The sequence below is a fragment of the Callorhinus ursinus genome, unplaced genomic scaffold (assembly GCF_003265705.2).
Source record: "Callorhinus ursinus isolate GAN/ISIS: 27379988/994484 unplaced genomic scaffold, GSC_fseal_2.0 scaffold48, whole genome shotgun sequence".
NCBI classification, from domain to species: domain Eukaryota; kingdom Metazoa; phylum Chordata; class Mammalia; order Carnivora; family Otariidae; genus Callorhinus; species Callorhinus ursinus.
In genome coordinates, this window is record NW_027397110.1 from 9,188,017 (window position 1) to 9,203,978 (window position 15,962).

Sequence of the window (15,962 nt, forward strand, 5' to 3'; positions counted from 1 at the left end):
CAATGGTCCGCTTATGTAGCCAAAACATATTTATTGAACACCTACTATGGGCAGGGCCCTTACCTAGCGCTGGAGATAAAGTGCCCCAGATGGGCAGAATCCCCGTCCCCGTGGAGTTTGGAGTCTAGTGAGGCACTGACTCTATGGTTAATATCACATCAGATAGTGTTAAAGGCCAGGAAGAAATGACAAGGTGACTAAGGAAATAGAGAGTGACAGGCACTACTTTAGATAAGGAGGTCAGAGCATACCTTTCTGCAGAAGTGAAATTTGAGCAGAGCTTGAAAGAAGTGAGGAAACAAGACATGTGCCCATCAGGAGAAAATGTGAGTGTTCCAGGCAGAGGGAAGATCAAGTGTCAAGGCCCTGGGGTGGGAATAAGCTTGGAGTTTGCAGAGCCTGTAAAGTGAAATATACATGGTATATGTATATATATACTCAGCCCTTCACAGCGATATCTGCGGGCTGCCTAGAACCCCTGGGGGGGGATCCCCTTTGTCAAATCCTCACTCCCCGCCCCCCACCTAGGTGCTGTGTGCTTTTCCTTCCAACAACCAGCACCTGCACCTCTCCTGACTTCCCCAGGATACTGAAGCCACTTTGCACACTGAGGTAGAAAGCAGGAAGTGCCTGGAAATTGACATCTGCCCTCCTGACACCTTCTCCCTGCAGCCTTTAACCAGTGCCTGGAGGTGGGGGGAAAAGTATGGAGGAGTGACTTTCATTCCAGAGCTCCCCTGCAGGATCAGCCTGGGCCAGCCACTCCAGACAGGACCTGAGATGACCCCCTCTGTTCTCTGCTTGGCTTCTCTCCTTTACGGGTCCTGTTTCACCCACTCCCTTAGCATCCTCATGGGAGCACATCCTTGCTAAGTCACTTGACTACCTGAAACAAATATATAATGGGTAGTGTTGCAGAACACAGTAATGAACACATCTGTAGAATGTTTTCTGTTTTTAAACGATGGCAACAAATACATAGATTTGGCTGTGTTGAGTTAAATGCACATAAGATGATACCCCTACTGTATTATATCCCCCAGTCCAGCCCTCCAGGACCCCCATGAAGGCCTATGGCCTGTGACTCTGAGCTCAAAGCCCTGCCTTTTGGCATCAGGGAGGGGATGGTCCACTCTGGGAAGTGAACTTGGAACGATCTTCAGAGAGACAGGAGCTAAAGATATTCTTTTCCAATTCTGAGTTTCATCAAATGATGAAAACTGAGGAGAGGGTTGTAGGAACCCTCAATGTACAGCCACCCCGTCAAAAGTCTGAGTAATCCAGACTCGCTATGAGTGCCTGAAGTGGGGAGTCTTGCGGGTTCTGCGCTAACTCTGGATGCTAAGGTGTCAATTGGACCGAAACATTGGACATCCAATTGGTGTCTAGAGAGCTGAAAATCCGGTTGTCGGTGTGAGGAGCAAACCCACACACTGGGTGTCAGAAATGCTCTAAAAAGAGTATCAGATCAAGGACTCCCTTTGATGAACTCAAAGTCCACTGGTTAGGGACCTTAATCACATCGCAAAAGCCCTTACCTTTTCACTTAACCTGATCATGGGAGAAAAATCCAGCTCATTCCAAGTGCCATCCTCATTCAGGGGAGGGGGTTATGGAGGACCAGCACAGGGGCCAGGGGAGGGGGCACAGGGAGGCAGGAATCTCCAGGGCCTTGGATCCTGCCAACTCTGACCAACAGCGGGCCGTGGAAGCAAGTTGTGTAACTTCCAAGGCTGGGCCTCAGGAGGCCTTGCAGTGTTCTTCACCTCCTCATATGGCTCCGGCAGCCCTGTAAGGAAGCCTGCACTGGACTGCTGAATCGTGAGAGGCCACGAGGAGAGCGAGGTCCAGCCAATACCCAGGACTAAGCCCCCCGACATGTGAGTCAACTCTGGCCATGTCTCTGATTGCAGCCCCATGAAGGGCCTGAAGCAAGACCAGGTAAAAACAAAACAAGACAAAACACACATAAAACTGCCCAGCTGAGCCCAGGCAACCCAAAGAATCATGAAAAGTAGATTCTTGTGTATGAAGCCAGCAAATGATGGTGTTTTGTAGCACAAGCTAACTGAAATGCCCTCTCTCTGGGCAGCAACTCGCACAGTCCAGGAGATTAAACTGTTCCCTTTCAGTGTTGGACCAAATCTCAGAAGGACGGGCTGTGGAAGAGGTACAAGGAACTTTTTCTCGTAGAATAGAGATGATCTGTGAGGCGCCCTCGGTGCCTCAGATGGTTGGGCGTCTGCCTTCTGCTCAGGTCATGATCCTGAGGTCCTGGGATCAAGCCCCACATTGGGGTCCCCGCTCAGTGGGGAGTCTGCTTCTCCCTCTCCCTCTGCCCCTCCCTGCCTTGCTCATGCTCTCTCTCTCTTTCTCTATCAGGTAAATAAATAAAATCTTTATTAAAAAAAGAGATGATCTATGAGAGGTGGAAGAATTCAAGGTGGAAGGGACTTCCTCTCATTAAAGCCCCGGCTGACCCCTCTACCTGGGCTGCCTTTCTCATTCTTCACTTGCAGGCAAATTCATCTTCAGCTTCCAAGGCCCCAGTCCAATGACCCCAGCTCTGAGAAGCCCTCCCAGCCTCCTCTCCTCCAGGTAGTGGGCTGCTCCCTCATCTAGTATGATGGTTCATTTGATTTGTCAGCTTGCTGGGCTCTGAGATGCCCAGATAGCTGGTAAAGATTATTTCTAGTGTGTTTGTGAGAGTGTTTCCAGAAGAGATTAGCATTTGAATCCACAAGCCACCCTTGCCAATGTGCCCTGTTATCCTGTATCCACTGTGGGCCTGAACAGAACAAAAAGGCAGAGGAATGGTGAATTCTTTATCTTCTCAAGCTGGGACATCTATCTTCTCCTGCCCTGGTTCTCTGCCTTTCCAATCAGGGCACTAACACCCGCCTCCTCATACTTGGGCCCTCTGCTACCAGCTTCCCTGGTTCTCCAGTTTGCAGACTTCTGGACCTTCATAACCACATGAGCCAATTCCTATAACAAATCTCCTCTTAATGTATTTCTGTATACACCCTAATGGTTCTGCTTCTCTGGAGAACTCTAATACATTCAGATTCCCAAAGCATCCTCTACGTACCTTTTGTGGTAGGTTGCATATGCCCCATCCAGCCAAGGATGTCCACATTCTAATCCCCAGAACCTATGAATATGATACCTTACATACGCTGTATAATATGTTACCCTGGGGTAAAAGGGACTTTGCAGATATGATTAAGTTAAGGATGTTGAGATGAGATAATCCTCAAATATTTGGGTCAGCCCAATGTGATCACAAAGGTCCTTATTAGAAAGAAGCAGGAGGTAAGTCAGGGGAAGGCAAAAGTAAATATTGGAGTGATGCAGCCACGAGCCAAGGAATGTCAGCAGCTTCTAGAAGCTGGAAGAGGCAACGAATGGATTCTCTTCTAGAGCCTCCAGAAGGAACCAGCCCCGGGGATATCTTGACTATAGTTCAGTGACGCTGATTTGGGATTTCTGACCTCCAGAACTTTAAGATAATAAGTCTGTGCTACTTAAAGCTATTAAATGTGTGGTAATTTGTTACAGTGGCCATAGGAAATTACCACGTTTATTCTAGCACTAGTCACACTATATGGCAGGTGCCTCTCTCACCTGAGAGTTCCTAAAACCTGGGGCACCTTTGTTTAGGTGGCTTAACACAAAACCTTAAAAAGGGTCACAAAAGCTGCTGAGTGAACTAACACATGGATTTAATGTTTACCCATTTTATCTGACTGCCGCCTCTCTCAGCCTGAGCGCGTGCGCGCCTGCGCACACACACCCACACCCACACCCACACACAGCTCATCTGCCTGTTCACCCTGATCATCCCCAGAAAGGCAGCTCTATTCTTAGACCAAAGCCCACTTTGGACTGGCCAGCAAATAACTATTTTTCAAGAGCATGTTGATTTTAAGGAAGGTGAGGGGGATTTCTCCCAAGATAATAATTGGGCAAATCTGCATAGATGCAGAGATGAGAAGCAGCAGTTTTGATGCAGTCGATTTGAAACCACAAGAATTGGTATTACAGTACAGAAATGTAAAAATCCTCTTTTCTAATAAACAAATGATGAAAGCAAGAGATGATCCTGATCCTCACCACATCCCCATTCCTCTCCACCTCCATCTCAGCCCCACCACAGCCACGAAAATGGTGGCAAAATTTCCAATTAATGACACCAAGAGAGGTTCGCTTCTTTTCATTAAGGGAGAAAAGCAGAACCCAGACAGTGTGATTCATAAGATCCCATTCTGTTAAAAAGAAGTCAATATATATATATATACTATGTATATACAATGTATACATACGTGTGTTTGTATAGAGGGAGAACAGGCTGGAAGAGGATTCATGAAGATATTAACAATGATTTGATGGAGATTATGGGGGAACAGTCGGGTTTTGTTTTGTTTCGTTTTGTTTTAATTTACAAAGAACAAGACCGTTGGTGTAATAAAGAATAAAGTTTAAATAATTCAAAGGAAAAGAAATGGAGCGTTTTGTGTGGCAGGGCTATTTTGTGTCCATTCCGGGACAGCCAGGTTTCCCACTCTCCTCACACAGGAAGCTGGAGTCTGGTCTCCCTGTGAGCAATGGCGGAACCACTAAAGGAACAGCACGCAGCCGAAGCTTGCCGAGGCCAGGGGGCCTGGGAATCAGAAAACATATAGACAAGGTCATGTGGGTGGTTTCTGCCGAATGACCCAAGGATGACCCACTCGGGCCTAATCTGGGGTGCCAGGAACCCATCTCATCCCACAGCCTCTCTGTCCCTCCCCTCGCCGCCACATAGTCCTGGCTGCGATCTTCAACCCGCCTCCAGGGTGAAGGCAGGTGCCGCCCAAGACCCCAGCCCGCCGAAGAACAGATGCACAGGATCCTCCCGGCCTTCCTCCAACCCAATACACCGCCCCCAGCCCTCTTCCTGCGGTGGAGTTTTTGTTTTAATTCATCTGAACTAGTTACAAAACCACACTCCCACGAATACATAAATAATGGATTGGGGAGGGGGAGGGCAATGTTTTTAAAGAAATTCCCGCAGGGCCTGGCAAGGCAACAGCAAATGCATTTCTGCTGTATCATATTTAACTGTTTGCAAACTTCTGCTGGGAGGATGCGCAGCAGCTGCAGAGACTCCATCGTCTTTCCCCTGCTGGGGCCTAGGGAGACTTGCAAGGGGGAGGTGTTAAAAGGAGGGAGAGGTTGTCAGCTATCGGGGGCCGGGAAGATGGAGAAGGCAGTAAGAAAGTGTTAGACTGCACTGCGCCCGACCAGGCTTCCCGCAAGCCAAGCAACCACCCGGTTCCGGGCCCGGACTCCCGCCGCCAGGCGAGGCCCCTTTAAGAGCCAGCGCGCGCCCCCGCCCCGCGAGCGCTCACTTTCCCTAGCAACCGCCCCGGGGGAGGGGGTGGTCCTGGCAACGGCGCGCCTGCCGGGAGGGGTCACGTGACGGCCCGCAGCTGGAACACGAGCGCGCGCCCCGCCGCGCGCCCGCCCGCCGGGGCCTGTGCGCTGCGGCGCGTGCGCGAGCGGTGCAGCACCGGCCGCGGGAGCAGGGAGTATTATGGGCTGTGGGTGCCGCTGAGCAAGATGGAGCTGTCTGCAGTGGGCGAGCGGGTCTTCGCGGCCGAATCCATCATCAAACGGCGGATCCGAAAGGTGAGCCGCCTCCCGAGGCGGGACGTCTTGCCCCGCAGCCGGTGTCCGGGTCCGCGGCCCATCAGGGCGAAGCGGTCCCGCTAACACGGGCTCTCTCGTCCCCCCCCGCGCCGCCGCCTCCTCGCGTCCCCGCATCCTCCCCACCCCCACTCCCCCCTTTTTTCTCTTCTCTGCCTTTCAGGGACGCATCGAGTACCTGGTGAAATGGAAGGGGTGGGCCATCAAGTAAGTGCCGGTGGGGTCCAGGGGCGATGGGGGAGGGGAAGGAGCGGACACCGGGGCCTTTTTTTCCCTTGGTGGTGGTGGGGGGGGAGTGTGCACGTTTGGTGCCTCGCATGTGCCTCTGCCTATTAGGTTTTCATTTTTATTTTGTGCATGTGTGACTCGGCAGGTACAGCACTTGGGAGCCCGAGGAGAACATCCTGGACTCGCGGCTCATTGCAGCCTTCGAGCAGAAGTGAGTTTGGGGAGCTGGCAGGGGCGGCGGGGCCAAGGCTCGGCTGGGGCGCCGCGCAGGGAAGCGGGGGAAGCGGGAGAGCCGGGGAGGGCAGCGCGGAGTGGGGCCCTGGAAGGGGCTCTTTTTAACCTTTGGCGTTTCTCGGCCGCAGGGAGAGGGAGCGTGAGCTGTATGGGCCCAAGAAGAGGGGACCCAAACCCAAAACTTTCCTCCTGAAGGTAACCTGGCCCAGCCCCAGCAGCCCCCTCTCGGGCCCCTAGCCTTGGCGCAGCACGGGGCCTGCAAGGGAGGGACAGATCCTCGGCTGCCCAGGCAGGCGGACCTTTCCAGAGGGGCCCCAGCTGGGCAGGGGGTGGTTGTGAGCCCCCGACCGAGCCCCTGGCAGCCGGCCCTGGCCAGCTCCAGCTTCAGCAAGAGGGGCCTGGGAGTGGGGAGTGAGGGAGGGAGGAGGATAATCCTCGCTGACAAAACCAGGGTCTGGGCAGGCCACCTGGGCTCCAGCATGGGGGTGGATGAGGCAGGTGGGGGCTGTCCACCTGAGGGGGTGGCAGGGAGGTTACTTCTGCACATCGGATGAAGCGAAACCCTCATCTCCCCCAGCCTTGAGCTGGTAGGGCTCTGCCTGGAATTAGAATCCATGGGGAAAGTAAATGTGGTTTCCCTCAGGGCTGGGAACAGGAGAAGCATTTGGGGGCCACCTGCCTCCCCACCCCCAGCTTCCTTCTCTCTCTTAGGATTTGTTCTGCATGCCTCCCCTCCTCACTGGGGAATGCAACTTGAATTTGACCTTAGATCACTTCACTTTGAGTTTATCACCTGGGCCGGGCCACTGGCTTCCCCCTACCCCTGGCTGTTTCTGGAGGTTCTAATGAGAATGGGGTGTGGGGGAGTGGAAGCATAGCACATTAGCCTTGGCAAGAGAGACCTAGCCCCAGAGGAAGCCATCTTAGAGGTTTTGGTGGGTTAATTTTTCTTAGTGAGAAAGAACACAGTCGGAGAGGGAAGGTGAGATGACCCTAGGAGACAGGCAAGACTGCAGGCGGGCCTCCGTGGGACACCACCGTTGGCCCAATAGTGCTAAAGTTGCCTTGGGGCCCCTTCCCACCCTGGCAGCCTGTGACTTGGTGGCAATTGGCACGGGAAGGACAGGGAAGAGACTGTGCAGAATGCACAGCCTCAGCATCTCCAGTTTTTGCAAAAGGCTCAAAGCCCCGTGAGGGTGGGGTGGGCCTCTCCAGCCCCACCCCCACCCCAAAAGGTCTCTGCGTGGGTAAGGGTTTGAACTTAAAGCCGACGTGAAAGAACTGTTGGTTTCTAGAATTACATATTTCCGTGACTCCTGTTCCCAACCGCCATACGTTAGGGGATCCATGGAGGAGCACCCTTAACCCTTGATGCTTCTTAGGAGGAGGGATGGGGCGGGGCAGCTGGAGGGCGGGTGGGCTGTGTGACAGCCCCTCAGCGCAGCTGGAGCACCCTCTAGCGGTCAATTGAGTAATGACCGGGAGCTTGGATTCACGAAATGCCTTTTTTTTTTTTTTTTTTTTTTTTTCCTTGATGGCTCTAGCTTCTGAGCTGGCTCTGGGCCTAACACAGTGCTGAACCCTCACATGGATTATCTCCTTTAATCCTCTCGACAACCCTATGAAGGAGTATTATTTCCTTTACCCAGATGAAAAAAATCAAGGCCCAGAGAGGGGAGATGACTTCACGTGAGGTCCCACCACCCAGTTTCCCGGCTTCATTCCGGCTCCTTCTCTTCACCCTGTCCCTCAGAGAGTACATACATCCGGTTGAGGGGACAAGGTGGACACACCCAGGAAACGATGAAGGCCGCAGAGGTGGTGGGGCAGGGGGTGGAGAGGCAGCTGGGAGGACCTGAGCCTTACGAGAGTGATGTGGATGTTCGCCAGGGGTGGTGGAGACCAGCTTGGTCTGAGCCCATGGCTCTGAGTCACTGAGAGGCAGTGTATATAGTAAACCAATTATACTCAGCGCTTACTTGCTGCCTGGAACTGTTGGGAAATAGGAGCCCATGAGGTAGGTTGTGATTTAGCCCCATTTTACACCTAGAAAAATGGAGGCCAGGGAGGTTGTGGAACGGGCCTGTGGTCACAAAGCTGTAGAATCCAGGTGTTTAATCTTCTGTGCTGTCATCTGTGGTGCACGCCAACCCCTCAGAGCTGTGCCTCTCACCCCGTCAGAGTGCAGTAAACACATTGGCTGTGGTTGGCCTTTTTAATTCACAGGCAGACCCGGGTCCCACCTTCACAGAATTCCCAGCCTGCAGAGGGGAGAGGAGGAAGGGCACACCAGTCTTTAAAAACGAAAAAAAAAAAAAAAAATATATATATATATATATATATATTTTAGAAGATATAAAGTAAGAAATGTTTCTCATAAAAAGTTTGGAAACTGTACATTAGTAAAAGATTATTGCTCACCAGCCCCTGTCCCTCACCCCCATGGAGAGAGAAATCTAGTCTGTCTCGAGTACTTGCTGTGTACCAGACACTGGGCTGAGCAGGTAGCATGTGTTATCTGACGGTATATATGGCGCACCGAGCCAAAGTTTTGTCCCAGGTCTGAGGTTTACCCACTTTTGTCACTCCTCAGGGTCCATCACCCCTGGACTTGGGCAGAGCCATGACAACAGAGCTCTGGGAGCGCAGGCGACATGCTGATGGCATGAACACTAACCCCCTGGGGGGGGGATCAGAAAGAGTGGAGATTCCCCCAAGCTCCCTTGGGGATGAACCTGCCAGAGGCCCTGCTTGCCATGCCAAGGAAGCTTGGCTGTCTCCTGCCTTTGTCTGAGAAGGGATGTGAGGGAACCGGGCCCTGGCTCCACTGGCCCGTGCCCAGGAGGAGTGGGCAGCCCTGGCATGGGGCACGCGGGGTTGCTGCCACCTAGCGCTCAAAGGGATTGTTGGCCAAGCAGCCCCAGGAGACCCCCCCCAGAGGGGCCGGGGGGCCACTTAGCGTTAAAAGTGTGTTTCCACCACCTTCTAAAGACCTCCCTGATTCAGCAAATAAGTCCACCGACACCGCTTCAGGGGATTGTGGTCAGATATAATCTAGTTTTGTCTGAGGGGCACACAGGCCACCTCACAGGGACTGGTTAAGCATCTAGTGCTGGGGGGGGTGTGGAGAGACCCCAGACCACAGATCCCATTCTCGGGGAGCTCACCAACTGACCGTAGGAGTGTGCCCTCCCCCTTGGCCACCACTGTCTCTCACCCGGATTGAGGCAGACATCGCCTAGCGAGTCTCCTCCACCAGGAGCGAGGATGTGTGTAGATGACATATCAGCCATTGCTTTTAGTCCCTTGACCACCGCATGGCTCTCTGCCTCCCCTGTTGGTCTTAGCGGTGTCCCTGCGGCAGGCCACCAGAGCCTCTGTAGCTGCCTCAAACATCGTTGGCTCAGAAAGGACCAAGGCTCCCTCCTACTAAGGCTTCATCCTCCAAGATAGGCCTGTGCCCCTAAGCTGTGCTCCGCTAGGCCCCATCCGTCCTTTATTACATTGAATCACCCAACATCCTCACTGCCCGTCCCTTCCCAGGGCAGGCAGCCCCTGGGGGAGAGGCTGTGTGTGTTTGGAGTCGTAGCTCCAGGCAATTGGCTTGTGACTCTAGTACTTTGTTAGTGAAGGAAGGACTAGCCATGGAGGACGGTTTATGTGGCCTTGTGAGTCCCCTGCTCTGAACGTGGGGGGGCTTTACTGATGTCCACCTGGGAGTGCAGCTGAGCCCAGGAGCCTGGGACAGGTTCCCTGGCTGCCCACAGGCCTGCTCAACTATGCTACCCTCCCCCCACCCAGGCCATCCCAGCATGGATATGAAGTTGGTCCATCCCCACCAGACCCTTGTCTCACTGGGGTGGATTCCAACCTAGGCTTTAGGTGTTGGCTTTGGAATCTGTTGGCACTGATTTGCTCAGCCCCAGGCCTTGAGCCAGATCCTGGGCAGACATGAATCAGACCCAAGAGGGGAAGTGGAGGGGGCCCGGAGCATACAGGAGGGGCTGAGAGGGCCAAGGGGTTGTCCCAGAGGTGCTGATCAGCCAGGGAGGCGAATCCAAGCTGGAGGTGCAGCCTGTTCAAAAGCAGAGAGCGCAGAGCCTTTGGGACTCTGCAAGTAGGTCAGTGGCGCTGGGGTGTGGGGTGGAGCAGGGAGGGGCCTCCCTCTTCCTTCTGTCACCAAGAATTGGTCCGTGGAGGAGTGCCAAGCTAGGCTGGGATCCTTCACAGAGCAGAGTTGGTCAGGGGCTTCTGAGCAAAGGGTCATTCCTTCCATGCAGTGTCCTCATTGCTGAGGTCACTCATTCTCTGTGTCAGCCAGGGTAGCCACCATCTGTCCCAGGGGCCCATGGCTATCAAAAATGGTGGGTCTTAGAGTCCTGCTTGGGCGCTTCGCTTCACCTGTCTGAACCCATTTCCTTTTAGCTCTAAGACGGGGTTGGGAGCACAGCAGATTTTCCAAGATGCTCTCAGGATGGTTTAATGAGACGGGACTTGTGGGTGGGTGGCGCAGGGACATCCGGAGGAGGTCAGCAGGAAGCTGAGCCTCCGCTCACCGCCTCCCTCCGCCCCTCAGGCGCGGGCCCAGGCTGAGGCCCTCCGCATCAGCGATGTGCACTTCTCTGTCAAGCCGAGCGCCAGCGCCTCTTCGCCCAAGCTGCACTCCAGCGCGGCCGTGCACCGGCTCAAGAAGGACATCCGCCGCTGCCACCGCATGTCCCGCCGCCCCCTGCCCCGCCCCGACCCCCAGGGTGGCAGCCCTGGCCTGCGCCCCCCCATCTCACCTTTCTCCGAGACGGTGCGCATCATCAATCGCAAGGTAAAGCCTCGGGAGCCCAAGCGAAACCGCATCATCCTCAACCTGAAGGTGATCGACAAGGGCACGGGCGGAGGCGGCACCGGGCAGGGGGCTGGAGCCCTCGCTCGCCCCAAAGTCCCCTCGAGGAACCGCGTCATCGGCAAGAGCAAGAAGTTCAGCGAGAGCATCCTGCGCACCCAGATCCGCCACATGAAGTTCGGCACCTTCGCGCTGTACAATAAGCCCCCGCCCGGCCCTCTGCCTCCCCAGCCAGCGGGCAAGGCCGATGCTGCGGCCTCCCCGGGCCCTGGGCTGCTCCTGGCCGCCCCCGCTGCCCCCTACGACGCCCGCAGCTCCAGCTCCTCCGGCTGTCCTTCACCAGCACCACAGTCCTCCTCCGACCCTGACGACGCGCCCCCCAAGCTGCTCCCTGAGACCCTGAGCCCAGCTGCTCCCGACTGGCGTGAGCCCGAAGTGCTTGACCTGTCCATCCCTCCTGAGGCCGCGGCTGCCAGCAAGCGGGTGCCTCCCGATGTCCCTGCTGCCGCGGGCCCGGTGCTGCCCACGGCCCCCGAGCCTGCCAGTGCCGCCTCCGAGCCTGAAGCTGGGGACTGGCGCCCTGAGATGTCACCCTGCTCCAACGTGGTGGTCACCGACGTCACCAGCAACCTTCTGACAGTCACTATCAAGGAATTCTGCAACCCTGAGGATTTCGAGAAGGTGGCTACTGGGGTAGCAGGTGCCGCTGGGGGTGGTGGCAGCAGTGGGGTGAGCAAGTGAGGGGGCTCCACCAAGGAGGGGGGCTTGGGGGGGGCCCTCCTGCCCAAAGTCCTACGTTTGCTCCCGCGCCCACCCCTGCCCTCAGACACCTCTGCCTGTGCTTTGCTTGTTTCAGATGGCTCGGTGTTGCCCCCCGGGATGGGGCTGGGCAGTTGGAGCCCCCCGAAGCCCAGTGGGAGCAGCAGTCCTGGAACGGGTTAGGGCTGGGGTGGGGCGAGGGCACTTGGAAGTCCTCCCTCTTGCCCCTTGGCACCCTCCCTGCCCGTGTATGGTGGGGCCTGCTGGGTGGCTCCCCCGGAGCCCCCGAACCTGGGGTTCAGCTGCCTCCTCCGCATCCCACTCTGTCTCTCCCCAGCTTGCTTCCAGCTCTCGCACACAGCATCTGATTTCTCGGTGCTAACCCGGCAGCTGTGGGGCCCCTTAGGAGACCCCCTCCCAGCGGGCACGCTGTCCCTTTCCTCCCCAAACCGGATGCCTGGGCAGGAGGGCCAGGGATGGCAAAGCCCAGTCAGAGGTGGAGGTGAGGCCGGCCTCAGCCCCTCCCTCCACGTCAGGGAGGGTGGCAGGAGCGGGGCCAGAGGGCCAGAGGCCTGGCTCTTCCCACGAACTTTAGCACCCGACCCAAGCAGGTCCCCTTAGGCTCCACCTCGCCCCGGCTCCCTCCTCAACCCCATCTCAGAGGTGGGAGGGACCGGTAGGGCCCTTCAGTTCTCGACCAAAGGTGCTACAAGAACCTGCTGTGGAAACTTCCAGCTGGCGTGCGCACCTGCCGCCCCACGGCGTGTTTGTGCGCGTACCCGGATGTGCACGGGGCCCGGGCTTTCCAGGCGGCTCTGTTGAGGGTTCCTCAGGATGGGGTTTGTCCGAGGCCCGACCTTTCCTTGCCCGGACCTGGCGCGGGTCCGAGGAGTTTGCTGTGGAGCCCCCAGGCCGATCCCCCCAGCCCAGCTGTGCTGGGGTGCACGCCCCCACGCCGCCCTGTCCCGGGCGGCCCGCTCAACCAGCCAGGCCTTTGCTGCGGACACGGCCTGGCGGGAACCGAGGTGGAGACGGGAGGCCCCGCTCCGGCCTTGCCCTTCCTTCCTCCCCCGCGTCTGGGGGAAGGAGGAAGCCTGGAAACCACTCCCGGTGGGGGGGGTGGGGGGGGGCCTCCAGCCTCTCCCCGGCCCCCTACCTTCGCTTCTGACCGCTGAGGCTTCTCACCGCGCAGCCTGCTCGAAGCAGCCGGAGGCTCCGGAGCCCAGGGCAGCTTTCCCAGGGAGCTAGGGTGTCCATGCCGGTGGCAGAGACCAGGGCCCCTGCTTCAGGCCAGGCCCCCTGGGAGGGCGGGCAGGCCAAAGGGGGTGACCAAAGAGGGGGCTTGTGTTCTCCAGGAGAGGGAGGGTATGCGGGACTGGGGCGCTGTGGGGGCCGCCCGGCCGGCCAGCCCCGGGTTTCAGTCTGGCCTGGGTGGCGTGGCCCTGAGCGGGGCTCCAGGGAGCTTCCGGGCGTGTGCAGTGAGAAGTGTCTCAACTCGGAAGCAGGATGGCGGAAGGTAGGGGGAAGCAGAAAGAGAATCCCGTTAGGTAGCAGATGCCTTTGTCGGAAGTACGGGAGGACTCGCTCTTCCAGATCTCCCTGCCAGGGTGGCCCCTGCCCCCTCCGCACCCCCGGATGTAGAACAAGGGCCCTCACAGGGTTTGGGGGGCTGGCACTCCTAGACCCCTCCCCACTCTGCCCTTTGTGTTGGCTCTGTGGCCGTCCAAGTGCCAATTGGCTTACCCCCCAAATAAGGGCTGGTATTTCTCCTCTGTCCTTAGAGGGGATTTCCCCCCTGACCCCTCACCCCAGGTGAGTGACCGCCTGGGGGCCAGTTACAGGTGTTTTTCAGAGACCATAGAAATGTGTTTTCCTGAGAGTCCGTGTCATTCGTGACTTTTTTTGTAAAGAAGTTGTGTTTTCAGAGGTGATTTTATGACAGGAAAGTGAAAGAATTAGTTTTGCAAAAAAACAAAAAACAAAAAAAGAGGAAAAAAAAAGAAATAGAAAAAAATATTGTGGGATTCCTACGGGGTCGGGGTGGGAGTGGGGGGGAGAGAAAGAAATATTTAAAGAAAAACTAGTACCGCAGTGATTGCACAGGTGAGGTGGTGATGTTAGGAACGGGGATGGGCGGCCTCCCTCCTGTCCTGGGCCCAGCCCCCACACCTAGCCTCCTTCAAAGGGAAGGATGACCGCTGGTCCCAAGGGAACTCGCCAGAGCTGCAGGGGCCAGGTGAAGGGAGCTGAGATTTGGGGGGATGGTGGGGGGGGTGAGTGGGAGTCCCACTGTTGCATCCTTGGTGACTTTGTCCAGGAAAGCTGGTGAGTAGATACAGTTGGGTTTCTCGCTCTCTTCCACTCATTTGCCAGCTTGTTGGGTCATCTGGTCCCTCCCTCCCCACCACCCCAAAGACCGTGACACCCCTGAGCTTCCCTGTCCAGGTAGGGGATACAGGCTTCAGAAAGACAGGAGCTGTAGATTCTGGGAGAATCTTAGGTAGTGACCCTAAGAGATTGGGAGTGCCCATGCGGAGAAGAGAATGCCTACCCTTTCTCTTTCCACGGGTGGGTTGCTGCCCCGACCCTCAGCCGTGCGGCCCCATCCCATCTCAGCACACGCGGAGGCACACATGCACACTGCTTAGAGGTGGGCACCTCCCCTGGGAGGCCCAGGTGGGCACAGGGTCAAGAGCAGGTGGAGCTCTCCTTACCTCTCTCCCAGGGTGGCTCTGAGCGGGGACCCATAATCCCCCCACACACTCTTGCACGAATCAGCCTCCTCTGGGCCCTCCCTCTCCCCTTGCTGCTTTTCCGTTTGCCTAATTACCAAGCAGAAGTTGCATTCTGGTTTGCTTTATTTTTGTATGTGAAATACCCCCAAAGCCCAATCTCCCATATTCAATATCAGTTGGGGCATCGGTCCTCCCCCCTTAATGCCACCCCTTCCCCACCCACGTGTCATAGGAAGCAGGTGAGGTCTGGTGTCACCAGTTTGAGATGGGAAGTTGGGACACCTCCCTGTCTCATTCCCCTCTCTGACCCTCAGTGTGCCCTTCTGTGAAATGGGTGTATTGGGCTCAAGACCTCTTCATAAAGCACTGCTGGTGTCCAGACAGCTGCTGAGGATTCAGTGCTGGTAGAGGTCGCTGGCACTGGGACCTTTAGCCTCCCACAGCCCCCGCTCTTCTTGCCCTGCAAAGGGGTCTGGGGCAAAATGAATGCCATCCTTCCCCACTCTGGAAAGAAGTGATGATTGAGGTCCAACCTCAGTGGGAGGTGGGCAGAGTAGGAGGGATCACCCCATTGAAAAGACCAGGAAACTGGGGCTCTGGGAGGCAAAGCTGCTTCGCTGGGGTGAAGAGCCCAGCTGCTCTGGCATTTTGGGAAAAGCCCCTTCAAAGGGGGCGGAGGGGGCGGATGCTGAAGCCACTGCAGAGCCAGCAGGCGCCCCCCCCCTGCCTTTGCCAGGCAGTCCTGGGTGAGGGGTCAGCCCAGAGGAGGAAACATAGGTTGGGGGTGCTGGGCCATGACCAGCCCTTTTAGCCTTCATGGGGCCCAAGTGGACGCACCACCATTCCTACCTTCTGGGGTTTTATTGCTTGGTTGGGTTGGGTTGGGTTTTTTGGTCTTTTTGTTTTTTGTTTTTGTTTTGTTTTTGCACTTGGCCCACGCCGGACAGTGGAGCCCCACACGGTCAGTTCCGCTTTCGGGCTCCCATGCACTAGCCCAAGGCAGCCTCTCGGGGGCTTGTATGGTTTAAGGAATCACTTTTAAAAAGAAAAGGAAAGTGTTTAAAGGTTTTCGTTTTTCTCAGTCTGCATCTCCTCTCAGATTCAGAAAGGAGTTTAGGGGCTAACACTCCAGGAGAGGGTCTCCTTAGCCTGACTCCATCTTGCTGACAGTCACCAACATGCCGAAATAGGGGGACAGGCTGAGTGGGGACTGAGGACCCCACACCCCAGGCCTGTGGGGTCCCCCTGCCTCGCCTTGAAGGAGTCGATAACCCACTCCGGCAGTGAGTGAGTGCCTACTGTATGCAGAGCTTCAGCTAGGCAAACAGGGCTGATGGTCTAACCAGACTCCTTGCAAGAGGCCAGGGTAGAAGGAACCAAGAGTTCTGGGGCCTGCCCCCGCTGTTGGGCGGAGTGCAGATGGACACTTTTTGTTTGTTTTAATTTAAAAACACAAAGGCCTAAAGAAATGTATCTTA

General features: G+C 56.1%; 1 protein-coding gene across 1 annotated transcript; it reads left to right on the forward strand.

The window, feature by feature from the left end:
* Positions 1-5,501: 5,501 nt before the first annotated feature.
* Positions 5,502-14,903, forward strand: CBX6 (chromobox 6). The gene is made up of 5 exons (XM_025881672.2): positions 5,502-5,673; positions 5,855-5,898; positions 6,065-6,130; positions 6,282-6,348; positions 10,730-14,903. Exons 1-5 carry the CDS (start codon positions 5,605-5,607, stop codon positions 11,729-11,731), a joined length of 1,248 nt encoding a protein of 415 aa, XP_025737457.1. The 5' UTR covers positions 5,502-5,604; the 3' UTR covers positions 11,732-14,903.
* Positions 14,904-15,962: the final 1,059 nt, after the last annotated feature.

Bases quoted from the DNA above. Each gene is read 5' to 3' on its own strand.
- CBX6 (XM_025881672.2), top strand. From the start codon at position 5,605: ATGGAGCTGTCTGCAGTGGGCGAGCGGGTCTTCGCGGCCGAATCCATC. The intron at 5,899-6,064 runs GTAAGTGCCGGT...GTGACTCGGCAG, and splicing joins TGGAAGGGGTGGGCCATCAA to GTACAGCACTTGGGAGCCCG. The intron at 6,349-10,729 runs GTAACCTGGCCC...TCCGCCCCTCAG, and splicing joins CCAAAACTTTCCTCCTGAAG to GCGCGGGCCCAGGCTGAGGC.